An 18042-nucleotide genomic window follows, 5' to 3' on the forward strand; every position below is an offset into this window, starting at 1 on the left:
GCTGCAGAACATAATAGAAGGAAAGATAAAGGGCAGAAGGAGCCAAGGAAGAAGAAGAACATCATGGCTCAAGAATTTGAGAGAATGGTTTGGAATGACTTCAAACCGTTATTCAGAGCAGCCGTTAATAAAGTTAGAATTGCCATGATGATTTCCAACCTCCATTAAGAGATGGAACCGGAAGAAGAAGAAGGGTGTGCAAAATTTTTAGAAAGTAAAAACGATAAATATGTAGGTAGCCCCAATTAACGTAAGGCATTTAAATGGTTTTCAAGAGATTGAAAAAAATATCGAAAATTGACAGGTGTTTCAGCTTTGGCTCTATTCCAAATTGGCCTCACTTGGCGCCAATAAACTGGCTGTTTATAAAAATCCGGCATTCAAGTTATTAGAGTTATGATAAAAATTGGAGTAAGTGCGTAATGAATTATTATTTTCAAAGTGGATCAGATCATTTTGAAAAATAAAATAGATTTAGACGTTTTTAGATGTAAAAGCATGATGTGTAGAATAAATAATAAATTAGATTTTAAGATTGAAAATGCAAGATTCTAAATTCTAGAAAAAAATATTGACAATTAATCAGGTATTTTATATTGTTGGCAGGTGTTTACAATTTGGTAATGTATGACGCTAATATATTCACAAAAAATCTGGATTTATTGACATAAATCAAATGATGAGAATAATTTTGGAGAAGGGATAGAAAATTAAACGTAATAATAATAATTAAAATAATTCTCTTTTAGAAAATTGTAAGCGATGACACAAACAAACTAACCTATTGGCCTCAATTCATTCGTTCATAGGAAAATCAGTTTTCTGGATATGGGTCGAATTAAGTGGGCAAAGAAAGTTAGGGAAAATAAAAATAAAGAAAAATAGCGCACACCTGTGTATTGCGATGCAAAAAAAAACACCGAAAAAGTACCAGGTATGCTCAAAATCACAATACAAAAAAAGCAAAGTACAACAAACAACAGCAAATCAATAGCAGAAAGTATAAAGAGCACTAGTCATGTTGACAGCAAAACTAGGAGAAATTTATTCACAATTAACGAACTTGTATTTCAACAATGAAAATATACCTAATTAAATTAATTAAAATAATTATAAAAATACAATTTATGGTGAAGGTTATGGCTTTAATAAATACACCCATTCACAATTAATCGTTTTTTTTACAGTTGACAATTGATTTTTTATATAATTTAAACATTCAACTTTAATAACATATACTCCAAATTTGATTCATTTGGCTGCAATACGTTCATAAGTACGTCCAGCTTTCTCGGTATGGACGGAATAAAGAAGCAATTTTTAGAGGAAAAATAATCGCCAGAGAATGAAATAGAAAAATAAAATTAACAAAGAAGGTGTCTGAGTTGCGATGTAGACTAAGGACTAGCGAAGCCATCCAAGAAATGACAGATTGTACCGCGTAAAATGAAAAAAGATCGTAATACAATAAACACCAAAGCAGTAGCAAAATGCAAGTAGGTATAGACACACAGTGATATACAAATACTCGAAGTAGTGGTCAAATCATGTTGATGGTGCCGAATTAATGAAATATATGTGCTCAAAATTTGTCGGATTCTTTATAAAATTGAGAGGTTTTTGAACTTTCTTTATATTTCATATTAAATTCGTTTGACACTAATATGCTCACAAAAATTGAATATTTCTTATATTGAAGTCTTTTCGTAATGCAACGAATAAAAATATATAAAGTAAGAGTAAAAGGTGGATTAGAAAAAGTAAACAAAAATTAATAGGTAACAAATAAAATATCTGTGTTGCGATGCAGATTAAGGGTTAGCGGAGCCATCCAAAAAATTCCAGGATGTACTGTGTGAAATGAAAAAAAAACCGAAGCAGTAGCAACAGAAAATGCTAATGAATATAAGACACCGAGTGATGTAGAAATGCATGGAGCATTAGTCATGTTGATGCCGTTGAAGGTGAAGATTAAGATTAATAGAAAACTAATAACAATCAGTAAACAAAACTAAAATTAGTAAATAGTAAAAATTAGCAAATAGTAAACAAAACTAAAATACAAAAATAAGGGTAAAAATTGGAATGGAAAAAAAATAATAACAAATAAAATACCTGTGTTGCGGTGGAGATTAAGGGTTAGCGAAGCTATCCATAAAAATGCCAGAAGTTCGCACCGCGCAAAATAATAATAGAAAAACATTGCAAAAAGCACAATAAACACTGATGAAGCAGTAAAAACAGATTGTACAATGAGGAGAGATGCAAATACAACTAGGAACACAACTCACGTTGACAGGTGTTCCAGACGTTGGATGTGAAATGAAAAAAGATTCGAAGTAGCAGCAGTGAATGCAAATAGGTATAAAGACATGAGAGTGATGCATAAATGCTTGGAGCATTACTCATGTTGATGGAGAAGATTAAGAGTTGATGAAATGTTGTGTTATGAACTTTTAAAAATAATTCATTTGATGTCACTACTAATGTAATATAAAATACTAAATAAAATAGAAAAATAAGATTGAAAAAAAATTAATATTAATAAAATACCTGTGTTGCGGTGCAGATTAAGGGTTAGCGAAGCCATCCAAAAAAAATGCTTGTAGTACGTACCGCGCAAAATGATAATAAAAAAATTGCAAAGCACAACAAACACTGATGAAGCGGCAAAAGCAGGTAGTACAACAGGGAGTGATGCACAAATACAACTAGGAACACTACTCACGTTGACAGGTGTTCCAGACGTTGGCTAAACTCCAGAGCCGGTAGGAATAACTGTCGTAACTAAACATGCTCTCACTTCGCGCGACCATGGCCGAATGAGGCGGACGTCGAGGCGCGCACCGGTCCCACTCAGGACGTGCACTGTGCGATGTTGTTCCGACATCGACGGCGGCGGCGGCAGGCGTCATCCCTACTCCCGACGCCGGCGACGCTCGGCCGTCCCCCCGCCCCCTCCGGCCGGCGTCGGTGTCTCGGTCGCTGCTGCTACCTACACGGAGGCTACGTGAACGAGAGGCAGAAGAGCGAGTCGAGTTGCATTTCGCCGCCCCCGAATCTGGCGCGGTGGCGATCGGGCGGCGCGTGGGATTCACCGGCTCACGCATACGCGGAACCTGGGATCGCGGATTTTTCGCTATTTTTAACGAAGAAGATTCGAAATTTTCTGTTATGATTAATATTTTTTGGAGTGACCTAAATAATATAGTTTTTGCGTTGTTTTCAATAGTTTGTTTTTTATTGTCTATATTTTTATGGTGCGTTTATTAATGAAAATCTGCGAACATAAAATTATATAGAAATGCAAATATTTGTCCTTCCTAACAGACAGATACTGTCTTTTATAAAGAGATACAAAATAAACGAAGCTAAAAGTTGCTGAGAAGAGCTACTAGTGGAGGGATACTCGAGATTGGGAGGGGGACAGCTTAGGGCTTTTATATAAACAAATTTATCCGTCAAGACTAAAAATTCTCAAAAATAAACACAATATAATCATACACAACAAGCTTTCGTATCACATAGCACATTTCATATACTTGGCTAGCTAAATAGATTGACAGTGAACTATCGTGGATATGAACACACATTCTTAATGTAGTTTACAATTCGCTTCCAATTTAGAATAATTATAATTAATATACAGGGAGAGTCTTAAATAAGTACAAATATTTTCAGGGCTGGTAGATCTCGATAAAAGAAACACATGTTTTCTCTTTATCGTTTTTCAAATAACCCCAAAATAAACCGAGTTATTTTACTTACTAAAAATAAAAAAATATGTATTTTATGCCCATGTTTTGAGAACCACTGTTTTTTTTTTTCTGGGTTTTCTTTTTTGTAAACATAATCTACTACCTATATTGCCATAATATTAAGATATTATATTTTTTAACTAAAAATCGCGGAAAGAAACCTTATAGACGTGTTTCTGGGGTCGAAATATACCACCCCTAAAATATTTGTACAAATTTAAGACTCACCTTATATAAATCTATGAACTCTCTAAACACTTTTAGAGCCCCCACAAACGCACAGTTATTTATTTTTATTTTTTATTATTAAACACAGGCAGACTGTGCAGGCCAGTCTGCGCAGTTTAACTTGTTACAGCCTGTCGCACACATACGCAATTTTATAGTAGTTTTATCTATAATGAACTGAATTACGGACTCACTTCGGCACATTTTTCTAAGTAAAAGTGGGCTCCCGAAAGACACATCTGTCTTGGATTTTATTCGCTTATGCAATAAGTAAAAAAGCAGAAAAACAACGGTTACTTAAAGGAAATAAGTATTGCCATGTTAATTTGCTTGCTTATTTAACAGTTGAAAAACAGGATTGATTTAACTACCTAAGAATGAACGAGGAAACTTCCTTACAACTACTGAAATTGACGTCTGGAATCGAAATCGGGCTGGATGAGATGCGAGTATCTTAAAGTTGCTAAACTGATTAGTTTTGATGCTTATGCTCGTGGGTGCTTGAGCACCCGAGCACCCACGCAGTCGGCGCCCCTGTACATTTGTACCAGCTCTGTTAACATTTTGCTGATATTTATGTATTCTTTCACCTCTTAATTAAATCTATTACCTTTTTCAAAAGGTAAAATTTTTTAAAATAAAACTTTCCTTATGATATAAATTATACAGTAAAAAGTATGGAACTGATACGCAACGAAAGCTTACGTATAGCGTCAATACAGTAACAAATACGGAACGGATATATGAAGTGGATATGGAATGGAAACGGAAGGTATAGTGAGAATCAACCTTATGGTTTCAATCTGATTCGCGCAATTAGTGGAATAAATTAGTGGTTTCAATTAGCGTAGAAGTTTGTTCCTTTAATTTCAATGTAAACATTCAGAACATCAAAATTAGTGGTAGACATTTTCAGTTAGTAGAAAAAGTTATCAAACTTTTACTTTTTCCACTAATTATACTTCAAAATTTGCGAGAAATGTCATTTTGGCCTTTGATTATCTTCCGTCAAGAGATATTGAGGTTAGATATCAAAAGTTGATTGTTTTATAAGCTAAATATTAGGCTTTCTCTATTATCTTTCTCTCTCACAACTGATTAACGCAAGCTGTTGCTAGGATATTCTATTAATTTTATTCGTGTTTTTTAAACATTGTAAATGATCGTAAACTAAAAAGTATAAAGTGTACTTGAAACCACTATTTATTCCATTAATTGCGAGGTTTTGAATGAAGCTTAAAGTACAGAAATTTTCGCATAACAAAAAAAAAATACTCTTTAAGAGTCTCAAGTAATTACTCTCAAATAGTCTCTGTGATATTATAAAGATTACAGATGGGGGTTGGAACGTTTAGTGTAACAACAGCAAAAATAAAACACTAATTCACCACAATACACCAAAAGACTTTACCTATAAACACGGGACGCCCGTCGTTTCGCCAACCATGTTAGCATCATCAGCAGGTGATTAAAATTAATCATTATAAGTAATAATAATCATTATAATCATAAGTTTTCTGCTGATGATGCTAACATCTCGGCTAACATGGTTAGCGAAACGCGCACTGAAAAAACAAATCTATCGGTCCAAGGGCGAACGCACTTGAACCAATTTCGCCATGCCCTTGATATATGCCAAATGCATGGTTCAATTGGGGTAATTTCAAGATGCATTTGGGATAAACGCTTTAGAATCGCTGGTTGCAAATACTACAACCTTATCTTGAAAGTATTGCGATTTGCATGACTTCATACCAAAGTCTTCAAAGATCATTATCAAAACTCTGCGAATTTACGCCAGAAGCACTTCAACTTTGTTATGAAGTACTGCGAATTTGCGATAAAGCACTTCGAATTTGTTATAAAACACTGCGAATTTGTGACAAAAGCACTTCGAATTTGTAACAACATAGTGCAAATTTGCGACAAAATCATTGCGAATTTGTGACAAAGGCACTGTGGTTTTTGTAACTAAAGCACTGGGAATTTGTAACAAAAATTCACTTTAACCCGAAAAATTCACTTTAACCCGAATCATACACGGTCAATTTTTCTTTCAAATATATTTGGAAATATGTGTTATTTGGGTGTATGTGGCGTTATATATATATATATATATATATATATATATATATATATATATATATATATATATATATATATATATATATATATATATATATATATATATATATATATATATATATATATATATATATATATATATATATTCGTATATATATATATATATATATATATATATATATATATATATATATATATATATATATATTCTTATCTAATTAAGTACACAGCAATATCAATTAATTGCAGCAAATATATTTGAATTAAAAATTGACTGTACGGTTCGGATTAGGGTAAATTTAATAATAATACAAAATTTTGAAAATATTTTTATTGCTTATTTGGATGTATCTTTGTTTAACAAAAATAAAACTTTTTTTAAAGATAACTTATGCTAAAAATAAAAGAACATTTTAAGTTTGATATTTGAAATAAACAAAACTAAAATATGTATATCATTTACATCACTGTTTTCATCAAATTGATGATGGCTGATGGATACTTCATTTATTACTTTCAGACTTTCAATAGCTTTGATTAATTTGATTTTGTCCCCTAGAACATTATTTACTAGAATGCTGAATATGATTACTAATAATTACTAATATTTTACCAACAAGACATTCACAATACAAAATATGAACAAGAGCTGATGCAACAATGTGTGAAATATGAAAAAAAAAGTAAATAGTAAATGCTTCTTTGTACTCTCTTTGTTTGTTGTTTATAAACTGTGTATAAGTTTATTTCCAGAAATTTAAGCAAAATCTTTTACCACATTATCTTTGTTCATTCCACCCATTGTTTATTTGTTTTTATATAAATCCTCTTAGGAAATCATGCATAAACAAAACCAAACAAGGTTCCACAAATTCCAACTGCCGGCGTCCTCGTTCGCGTGGAATGGGAAACGCTGAATGGCGTCATTGCACATAGACGCGTCTCAGTAGGCTAACGGCAGCAATGGTGCCCAGCGGGTAGGAGAGATGGCCTGCTGGGTAATAGAGCTCATACTGCATCATCATCGAGCTCGCGGCATGCGATCCGAACTCGAGCAGCTGAGTGCAACAACATCTCAACCAAACCGGCGATATGGAAGGGTGTGAAAAGGAACATTTTACCCCAGGAGGTAGCCCAACTTTGGGAAATCCTCCCACCTCCACTGAGGTGGCCGAGCCCCATTCGGATTCTGGGGGGGGCTCATTTTCACACGACGACAGTGATCCAGCAGTGGTACACTTGGCTGCTGGATCTTCCCAAGCCACAAGTGCACAGGAGAATGCTACCCAAGGCAGCAAAGGCGCCGGGAGTATCTCCTCTCGACTGGAGAATATGGAGATCGGAGGGACAACCGATGATGATCTCTCCATAGACTCCGACTCCGAGGAGGGGCTGCTCAATCCGGAAGCCGACGCAGGCCAAGGGAAAAGCATCAAGAGGAAAAGTCTAACGGCGTTCCAAAAGGCCAAAAAAGTCTACCGGAACGCTCAGACTTTTTTGAAAAAGATGAGCTTGAAGAAGAAGGAAGACTTGACCGAACGGGAAAGAAACCTCATCAAGCTCAACGAGAGAAAAATCTCCAAATTCGAGGCTGACCAACAGTCAAAGAAAATGGAGGTGATTCCTGAGGAAGGGGAGAAGCCGTCCTCCAAATCGGTGAGAAGGCTTCAGAGGTCCGACGCTATTGTGGAATCTCCAAAGTCAGCAGACCCCAAAAAACCAAAATCTGAAAAGATACCGGTTAAAAGGGGTCGGTCTGGCGAGGGAGAAGGAAACGTAGCAAAAAGGGCTAAACCCTCGACTAGCTTCGATTCGCCGGACGAATGTCAGGTCGCTGTCATTGATCGAGCTGATCTAGATGGCAAAATGACGCCCGAAAGGTGGATGGCGGTTGAGTCGAGGATCCTGATGGCTATCGCCGAAAAGGAGGGAGGCAGCGACGAGGAAGTGATCTTCGACGGGGCTGGATGGCAGAAAGGTGTCAAAGTTGTGGGTTGCAGCAACAGGTTGTCGCGAGACTTCCTAACGCAAGTAATCCGCAACTGCAACGACATCTGGCCAGGAGCCCGACTAGAGGTCATTCCCAGATCGCAACTGCCCCTAAGAAAAACGATCTCATTATGGATCCCTCCTCCAGTACCGGAGAAGGATGAGACAACGATGAAGATCTTGGCGAGACAAAATAAGAACCTATGGACACAGGACTGGAGGGTAGTCTCATCAGTCGCCAGTCCAAACGGAAAAGGAAGGGATATAGTGATCGCCATTGACGAGGCATCACTAGATCGCTTGAGGAAATCGGAAGGAAGCATCAAATTTGGTCTCGGGGCTCTAAAGGCGAGGCTTCCTAACGACAAGAATGGCACCAAGTCAACCAGGGCTGCGGGTGGTTCAGATTAATCTGAACCACTGTGAGGCCGCGACGGAGGATTTGATGCTGTTCATGAGTGAAAAGAAGGTGGACGTGGCCTTAGTCCAGGAACCATGGATCGCAAGAGACAAAATCCAGGGACTGAGGTCAAAAGAATACATTCTACTTCACCCACAGATTACAGGTAAAAAGAGAGCGTGTATAGTAGCAAGAAGAGCACTAAAGCTTACATTGCTATCCCATTACAGCACAAACGATCTGAGCGTGGCCACGTGCGAGGACCAAAAGGGGTTCAAACTTCTACTGGTCTCAGCATACATGCCATACGACGAAGAGAATCCCCCGCCGGAAGCGGTCCGAAATCTGGTTCGAGAAGCCAGAAGAATGGGCCAACAGCTGGTGATAGGATGTGACGCCAACGGCCATCACGTCCAATGGGGAAGCAAGGATATCAATGAAAGAGGTGAGTCAATAATGGATTTTATACTTTCTAATAACCTTACTATATGCAACAGAGGCAACGTGCCAACGTTTGCAAATAAAATTAGGCAGGAAGTTTTAGATCTAACCTTGACCACGGAGGGACGGGGTTTGATAGTCGAGGATTGGAGGGTTGATCTGGAGAGATCCTTCTCCGACCATAGGAGAATACTCTTTAGGATTAAACGAGAAGTCCCGCTTGTTAAACCCTATAGGAATCCTAGAAAGACGGACTGGAGTAAATATGAAAAACTCGTGAATAGGTATTCTAGCGAAGGGGAACTAACCCATATGCCGGAGAAATCGAATCGCGACTATATAGACAATACGGTTGAGAAATTAGGAGAAGTGCTTATTAGAGCTTTTAAAAATTCATGCCCTGTTAGCCGACCCCGTAAAAACACCAAACCGTGGTGGAACGCGGAGTTACGGCAGACTAGGACAGGAATAAAGAAGCTATACAATAAAGCACAAAAGGAGAAAACGGAAGAAAGTTGGGACGTTTATAGAAAGTGTTTCAACGAATATAAAAAGAAAATAAGAGAGGCTAAATGGGTATCGGTAAAGGAATTCAGTGAGTCCATCAGGGACACCAACGAGGCGGCCAGACTGAGGAAGGTACTGTCCAAAGAACCGATGGTACCAAGCAACATCAGGAGACCAGACGATTCGTGGACTGAATCCAACGCCGAGACCCTCAATCTTCTAATGGAGACCCACTTCCCTGGCTGCAAGGACCCTGAACCAAACGAAATCGATCGGCAAGAGCCGAGAGACGACAATGGATCAGGGGACGAAGCAGAGAAGAGGGAGAAGATCAGCAGGACCATCACAGAGGAGAGGGTAGCATGGGCAATTCGTTCATTTAGCCCATACAAGTCGGCAGGAGTGGACGAAATAACACCAATCATGCTGCAAAAAGCTCCAAGGAGCATCAATACCCTACTAACCAGGATCTTCCGGGAATGCCTATATTTGGGGCATATTCCAAAGAAGTGGAGAGAGGTAAAAGTGGTCTTCATACCTAAGGCGGGTAAACCAAGCCACTCTTTACCCAAGGACTTCAGACCTATTAGCCTATCATCGTTTCTACTGAAAACACTAGAGAGGCTGATAGATCTACATATTAAGGAGACTACAGATATTGAGAAGCAATGTGCTGCGCAACACGCATACCTTAAAGGTAAGTCAGTCGAAAGTGCTCTGCATTCGGTAGTAGGTACAATTGAAAAATCCCTCAGGGATAAGGAATACACATTAGTGGCTTTCTTAGACATAGAGGGTGCTTTCAATAATGTAAAGACAGAGGCGATCAAAAAAGCCATGGAGGAACTAAAGGTAGAGCAATTAACCATCAACTGGGTGTTAGAAATGCTAGAGAACAGGACTATCACATCGGAGATGGGAAACAGCTCAGCCAAAAAGTGTGCAACAAGAGGCACGCCACAAGGAGGGGTATTATCACCTCTGCTGTGGCTGATTGTAATGAACCCGATCCTGACCTCTCTGACAATGAAGGGAATTAGGATAAAGGCATATGCAGACGACGTGGTAATATTGATCGTTGGCAAAGACTTGCAGACGATCAGTGACATCATGGAATCTGCTCTGAAGAAGTTAACGGAATGGGCAAAAAGGAATGGTTTGGGCATCAACCCAGACAAAACCGAGCTCATTCTGTTTACAAGAAAATACAAGATACCCAAGTTCACGCTACCAAAGCTGGAAGGAAGACACTTGTACTTGCTAAGGAGACAAAATATTTAGGAATCATTCTGGACTCGAAGCTTTCCTGGAAAAGGAACACGGAGGAAAGGATGATAAAGGGAATAAATGCATTCTATGCATGTAAAAAACTATTTGGAAAGAGATGGGGTCTGCAACCGTACATTATACACTGGATGTACACTGCTATAGTTCGACCAATCATCACTTATGGAGCACTAGTATGGTGGGAAGCGGTACTTAAAGAGACTAATAGAAAAAGCCTCACAAAGTACAGCGATTAGCAGCTCTAGGTACAACTGGAGCAAGGGAAACAACACAGCGCAAGCTGCGCTAGAAGCAATTCTGGACTTGCAATCAATCGACTGGCTCGTAAAGGATCTGGCCGCTAAGGGTGCCCTAAGATTAAGGGAATCCAATCTGTGGAACCAGACCAACTACGGTCACTCGAGGATATTGCCAGTGATAGGGGAAAATCATGGTGAACCGAGTCCACATCTGCTAGACCAGAAAACGGACTATATGCTCACCAAACATGATTTTGGAGAAAAGATAAGAATTCGCATTCCGACAAGAGAAGAATGGGAAAGCAACCGAGTAATGAACACTCAAGAGATAGCAGTCTACACAGATGCTTCCGCAAATTCAGGGGGCACAGGTGTGGGCATCTTCTCAGAGAAACTAGACATCCGACGATCTTTGAGGCTATCGGATGGCTGTAATGTTCTACAAGCAGAGGTTTACGCCATAAAGGAAGCGGCTAGTTGTATACGAGAGAAAATTGCTGATAGACCAATAGGGGATATAGTGATATACTCTGACAGCTTGCCCGCATTAAGAAGCATCACCATGCAATCAGTGAGATCGAAAACTGTGATGGAATGCCGAGAAGCACTGTCCTGGCTGCGTCGGGGTGGGGCTACTCTGTGCTGGGTGCCAGGCCACAGCAATGTGGTGGGCAATCAGGAAGCAGACAGACTCGCCAAAGACGGGGCCAGGGGAGAGGCCGTGGCAGATGACCCACCACTTTTGACGATCAACACACTGAAGGAGGCTATAGGAACTGCCATCAAGGCCAAGCAGCAAGAGACGTGGCAACACCGTGAGGACTGTGCTACAGCTCGAAGACTATGGCCAGTGGTAGATAGCAAAAAGACAAAACAGCTACTAGAGCATAAAAAGGACCTAGTACGCATAATTGTAGGTGTCGTCACTGGAAACTGTTCCACGGGGGTAAACCTCGTAAGATGGAAAGTTTCCGACGACGACTACTGCAGAGAATGCGGAGAGGAAGAAGAAACCATAGAGCACCTGCTGTGCCACTGTCCGGCACTGGAATACCGACGCATTAAAACTTTAGGGCAAGGTTTTTTGGAGGGACTAGAGGAAGCAGCAGAAGCCAACATCAGCGACATCGGGAACTTTGCAAAGAGCTGGAAGTGCTTTAACGCAAAGAAAGAATGAGAGGAAGGTTTGGTAAAACAATACAGGGGTATCGCAATGGGCCCAAGGCCTCCGAGTGAGGGATCAAATATGATCCCAAACCCCAGCAACCTAACCTAACCTAACCTAAACCAAACAACGCCTTATTGTTTCTACGTACCTTGAAATGTTGATAGCAAATGTTCTAGGCGTCACTTGGTCAAAAATTCTTCCACGCTCATATTCGTCGACAAAACACGCACCACTTGCTGGTTGTTCAAAGGGATCAATGGTTAAAGGTTGATCGCGTCACGATGCAAATATAGGCAACAATGGCTACTTATGCCAAGACCGCCGACTTGCTACCAAAAGCATGGCTTTCAGCTGAAAAGTTTGACATTGGAGATAAAAGCATATAATTCCAATAAAACCACCAAGTTGAATCCACGCAAAATTTGGCCCAAATGCAATAATTTTTTGCTAAAATCCGATTTGTTAAAAAAGCATAGATTTTAATTTGAAACTCTTAAATTTGACGTGAAAGTAATTAATTTGCCTGAAAGGCACAACAAGGCAAATGCATGGTGAATTTACCCCAATTGCAGTGTTTTTGTTTGGCACAAAAGCAGTGCTATTGAATTTAAGGAGTCTCCTTTGGCAAAAAAGCTAAAACGGCAAATGCCCGGAATCATTTGCCATTAAAGCATTAGTTTTTTCAGTGCGCCTCCGGTGTTTAACAGTAAAGTGTTTTGGTGTATTGTGATAAATTATTGTTTTATTTTGCTGTTGATACACCAAAGGTCCCAACTGTAATCTAATAAATATTCTTGAGATGAGATAGTCTTTGTACCGAGAGTCTAACACATTCGACGATGTGATAGGTGTTGCTACTCTTAAAGGTCCTTTTATTTTATTATGGTGTATTGTGGTGAACTACAATAGGGTTTTATTTTGCCAATATTTATTAGAATGTAAAATTGTTAAAAAGACCATTTTTTTGCTTTTGACGAATAGGGGCATGCATACAAAAGACTCAGAAAAAAGTTTATATCCGTAAGTCTAAATCTCGGTCTAAACCAAATCTTATTTTGCGAAAATGTAATAATTGTTTTGTACCTTAAGTTTACTGTTTCAGTTATTGATATATCTATTAAAATTTGAACTGTATTTTATATCAAATAAACCGCAACAAAAAAAAACTTTTCGTAAAATTTAAAGTGTAGCAAGTAAATGTTATATTTTTTTTATAATCAACTTCAATTCGTAAACTAAATTATATTATAAACTTTAGTAATTGTCTTATTATGGAGGGTTAATCGAAGGGTTGTTTTTTAACCTTAACTTTAAAAAACCCGTGGAAAAAATTCGTGAGCAAATTTTCCTAAAAGATAATTTTTCGGGTAGAACTATGTTTCCTGAGCATTTTGTGCTTTTTAGCTCATGTTAACACATGCATTGGTTAATTTTTAATAGCGAAATGATCTTGCCACCGACAATTTACATTTTTTTTCATTTATCAATAATTTTTGATGCTATTTTTCAGTATGTCGACGTGGCTTTGGTGACTATTGTCACATTGACATTTATTACAAAATGTAATTGTCTATACAGTGCCTTCTATTAAAAGATCAGCCTACGGGCGAGATTCATGACGTCACGCTAGTTAGATATAACGGATTAATAAATATGTTGTAGAATACATGGAAAACATAATTATTCCTCTGATTTTTGGTTTGTATTTTAAAAATGATATAGTTTACATGAAATATACATAATATACAGTTAATAACTACAACATATATACCTATTTATAGTAATAAATACTTTGGCAAATAAACTATGAACCATACAAATGCAGCAAATGTTTTACAATGTACAAATAATGTATAGGTACATAAGATAATGGGTAAAATGTAAATATATTTTAAATTTTGGGGTTTGAAAATCGATCTAAATTAACAAAAAACATTGAATCTACTAATAGTGATGTATTATTATTTGCATTCACAAAATTTATATGTATATTTTGCAAGTATCAATGTTCGAAAAATTATATTTACAAATAATACAATATTATCTAAAAAGGCGTCAGCGATGGCTATGAAATGAAGATCGCTGGCATTTTATATATGTTAAATTATTCTAAAATTTTGATTTTCTTTGGGATTTTTAGGTTCGGGAAAACGCTGATTAAGTTTTCATTTGTTTTCATTATTTTTATTTGGTTTAAAAAAACGTTTCGGCTAACTATAGCCTTCACAGTGTTGTGTCATATGAGAAAAATAGTGTCGAATATAATCCAAAAAATTACATATACAATATAATTCACACCTCATAATGTTTACTGCAATTAATAAACTAATATAAACTTATCAAAAGATGACCACATATTTTTTAAAATTATTATTCTTAACACTAAAATTATCTACATTGACTATGGAGTACGCAGTAAACATTATGTGCGTGGTGTGAATATTTTATATGCAATTTTTGGATTATATTTGACACTATTTTTTCATATGACACAACACTGATGGAGGCTATAATGTTAGCCGAACCGTTTTTTTTTAAACCAAATAAAATAATGAAAAACCAAATGAAAAATCAATCAGCGTTTTTCCCGAACCTAAATTCCAAGAAAATCAAAAAATTTAGAATATTTAGAATCAAGGTTCAAGAATATCAAATTTTCCAAGATTGTAAAATTCTAGTTAATTATTTTATGTGTACAGTTATTTAGGGAATGTCATCGATATTTATTTCCAAGCCAACTAGACGCCGATTTTTTTCGATGATACGGTATAATTCTTACGTAAAATGTAAATAACATTAGACCAATTAAAACAAAGAAATATGAATTTCTTAGTATTTTAAGTAACACCTTTATTCTTAAAACTTAATTTTGTATTATGCAAATATACCAATTTTATTGTTATTTTATTCATATTGTATTCAGCCATCACTTAAATATTTGATATTAATTTGGTATTATAAATAATCAATACTATTCATTAAAAATTACTGAACAAATATATGTTATGCTTAACATACATTATATATTATCAAACAAAAACACATTCTTCTTTTAAACTGTATCAGTCTTGTCTTTACAAAAATCTTTTTTAAAATTTGAACTCATAATAATAATCTTTTCATGATCTCTAATACACATATTCTTTATTTTTCCCTAGATCATAATACCTACTTACGTGTTTGAATCTATCGAAGCTGAACCAGCAACACTTGGAGTGGAGATTCCACAATATGAATAAAATAAACATAATTGTCCAGTTTTCATTAATACCATCATGGGAGAATATTATTTTTAAATTTATTAAAGATATTTTCAATAAAATTCTCTTTGATTTATAACTCGTACCCACTTTTCTTGCTCTTCCGGACACTTTAGGCTGCCTAGTATAATAACTATCCTTAGTAACTATCCTTTCCACCAGGAACACAACAAAGATGAGGCATAGCACCAATAACACACTCCACTTAAGCTTTATTGATGAATTGTTAGAGTCTTAAAAACACACACAAAAATCACGATAAGTAAAAAAATGTATGGGCACTTTTAGGTTAAATCACTTGCACAACGTGTAATTTTTAAAATTTCTATTTTTTTATGCGAAACCGAGAGTGACCATATATCTGGTAGTAGTTTATGTCACTTCAACACCAAAATAATTAGTTTTTTGCACTACAATAATAAATAATACCAAAAATCAAAGAGTTAAAACCAAAAATCAACCGACAAAATATTGAAACGGAATCTAACCCAATATCTAAGTATGTACAGCTGATGAAGTAAACAAAAGTCCGCCCGTAGGCTGATCTTTTAATAGAAGGCACTGGTCTATATTACGACAGTAGAGAGTAGTCGCCAAAGCCACCTCGTCATATTGTAAAATATCATCAAATCATCAAAAAGTAACGATATTTAAAAAAGTTGAAATTGTTGGTGGTAAGTTCATTTCGCTATTAAAAATTAACCAATGTGTGTGTTGACATGAACTAAAAACAAAGTAGAAATAGTTGAACTTACATTCCAAATCAAACTAATATAGAAACATATGCATCAATCAAATACCAACCAATTCAGAAAATAATACTTAACCAATTTTCAATATTATTTAAAAATTCTGTTGAAACAGTCTATAGATACGATACCTAACCTAACCAAACCAAACCAAACAAAATAATTTGATGCCACTTATAAAAAATATTGATGGTTTTGATATAAGACCATTTGAATACCATATTTATGAGAATTATTCAAGTTTTCATTATATATTATATAGATATTAGAAACCACATTTTATATTATTCAATAAAATAACTTACCCATACACCAATAACACAAAGCTTTGTAAATTTTCGTTTTCACTATTTCGTTTTCACTATAATTTTATTGTATTGTTAATTTTACTAAGTATTTTTAAAATCACAAATATTTAAATGAAATGAGATGTTTTATGGTTTGTCACGAGAACCTATTAAAATACTGCTCCACTGAACTACAACACTGTATTAAATATAAAATTTTACCGTAAAGGTCATGCTTTATCTATATCAACAATGAATAAAGCTATCAATTAATTGTTTGTTTTTAGCCTCCTGGTAATTGTAAAAGTATTTACATTCGGCTGTACGCACATTTACTAAACAAAAATATTACCGATGATTTAAAGACCCTCAGAGTCGAACAAGCCCAGAAACATATTCTTACTACGCAGATATTTTAGAAAATTTTAATAATTTATGCAAGAAAGAAATTTATGCGACAATCAAAATACAATATTTTTTTTTTCAAACGTCGTAAAAGTTTTAATTTTTGCAACGTGATTGACAATATAAAAAAGTCATTTTAACGCCTAGGTATAAAACTACGAAAATATATTATTACACTGACATAAAGTGTCAAATTCAACGAGCGTAACCATAGTTTCTCGAATATAATATAATTACATAAAAAGAATGGCTTTTAAATTTTTTTATATTACTTGGAACGTTTGAAATTGTTTAAAAAATTATTTGTGGCGTTTGAAAAAAAATAGCATGTTCTATTCGGAGCAAAAATGACTTTTTGTGCCTCGGCTGTATGTCAAACATACCTACAGCCTCGCCACGGAAAGTGTCATTTAGTTACCTTGGAAATGTAAAATTTTAAGTCCAGTCCTGGTTCTGAAATTACCTTATCGTATTTGAGTTCTTTCTATTCATAAATTATTTACTCAGGTATCGCTTAATTGAGTTCAATGTTACTAACCTGTCAATACAAGCCTGTTTAAAATCCCGTTAAGTAATTACAAAGAAGAGTGATTTACTATTTTTTCTTTATATTTTAAATGGTTGTGGATATTCAATATTTTTCACTTAAAACGGCTCAGAATAAATTCCTAAAATATAAAATATGTGAATAATTCATATAAAAAATCGTATTTGGAAACTATACAGGGTGAGTTTTCTACGATGTTCTCTATGGGTATCTCGGAAACTACTGGAGATAGAGAGTCGGTTAAATGGGAAAAGAATTGCAGTTTTGTGGGGTCATAAATATGCGCCTTTCAGATTTTTGAAAAAGTTCATGGTTTACTAGATATTTCGAAAAAAGCAAATTTCGGCTATTTTAAAAATTGTCCATATAATTCCATTATAATCTATTTTAGACAAAAAGTTTTCAGATAAAAGTTGTAGATAATCACATTCTTAATGAGACTGTGTCCTCCGTTTATTTTCTAAAGCCTGTAATTTTTGACATGTGACACAAACATATGTTTTTTTTTAAATGGAAACTATAGTTGGCCATTACTTTTCAGCCATATTGGTATGCTATATGTTTTTTTTTAAATTACTGATTTAATGCCAATTCTTATCTTTCTTGACTAATTTCACTTAGTTATATTTGCTTATTTCGTAATATGTTGTAGCGCTGAATATGTGCTTTACAAAAACGGTATCATTTTTGAG

General features: G+C 35.7%; 1 protein-coding gene across 4 annotated transcripts in view; it reads right to left on the bottom strand.

Annotated features, from left to right (window-relative positions):
* The window catches only part of LOC115885533 (zinc finger E-box-binding homeobox protein zag-1), a 680770-nt gene that overhangs the window by 60491 nt on the left and 602237 nt on the right, over positions 1 to 18042 (bottom strand). The window contains exon 1 of one of the 4 annotated variants that reach the window (XM_030904491.1): positions 16417 to 16439. The exons of 1 other annotated variant lie outside the window; for it this stretch is intronic. In XM_030904491.1, the coding sequence (XP_030760351.1) occupies positions 16417 to 16420 (4 nt within the window). In that variant the 5' untranslated portion in view covers positions 16421 to 16439. Of the gene's footprint in view, positions 1 to 2553; positions 2683 to 2728; positions 2932 to 16416; positions 16440 to 18042 lie in introns of those variants that run through there. 2 more of the 4 variants (XM_030904487.1, XM_030904490.1) reach the window with 2 other exon arrangements.

Source organism: Sitophilus oryzae, unplaced genomic scaffold (genome assembly GCF_002938485.1).
Source record: "Sitophilus oryzae breed Bouriz unplaced genomic scaffold, Soryzae_2.0 scaffold_396_pilon_pilon, whole genome shotgun sequence".
Lineage (NCBI taxonomy): Eukaryota > Metazoa > Arthropoda > Insecta > Coleoptera > Curculionidae > Sitophilus > Sitophilus oryzae.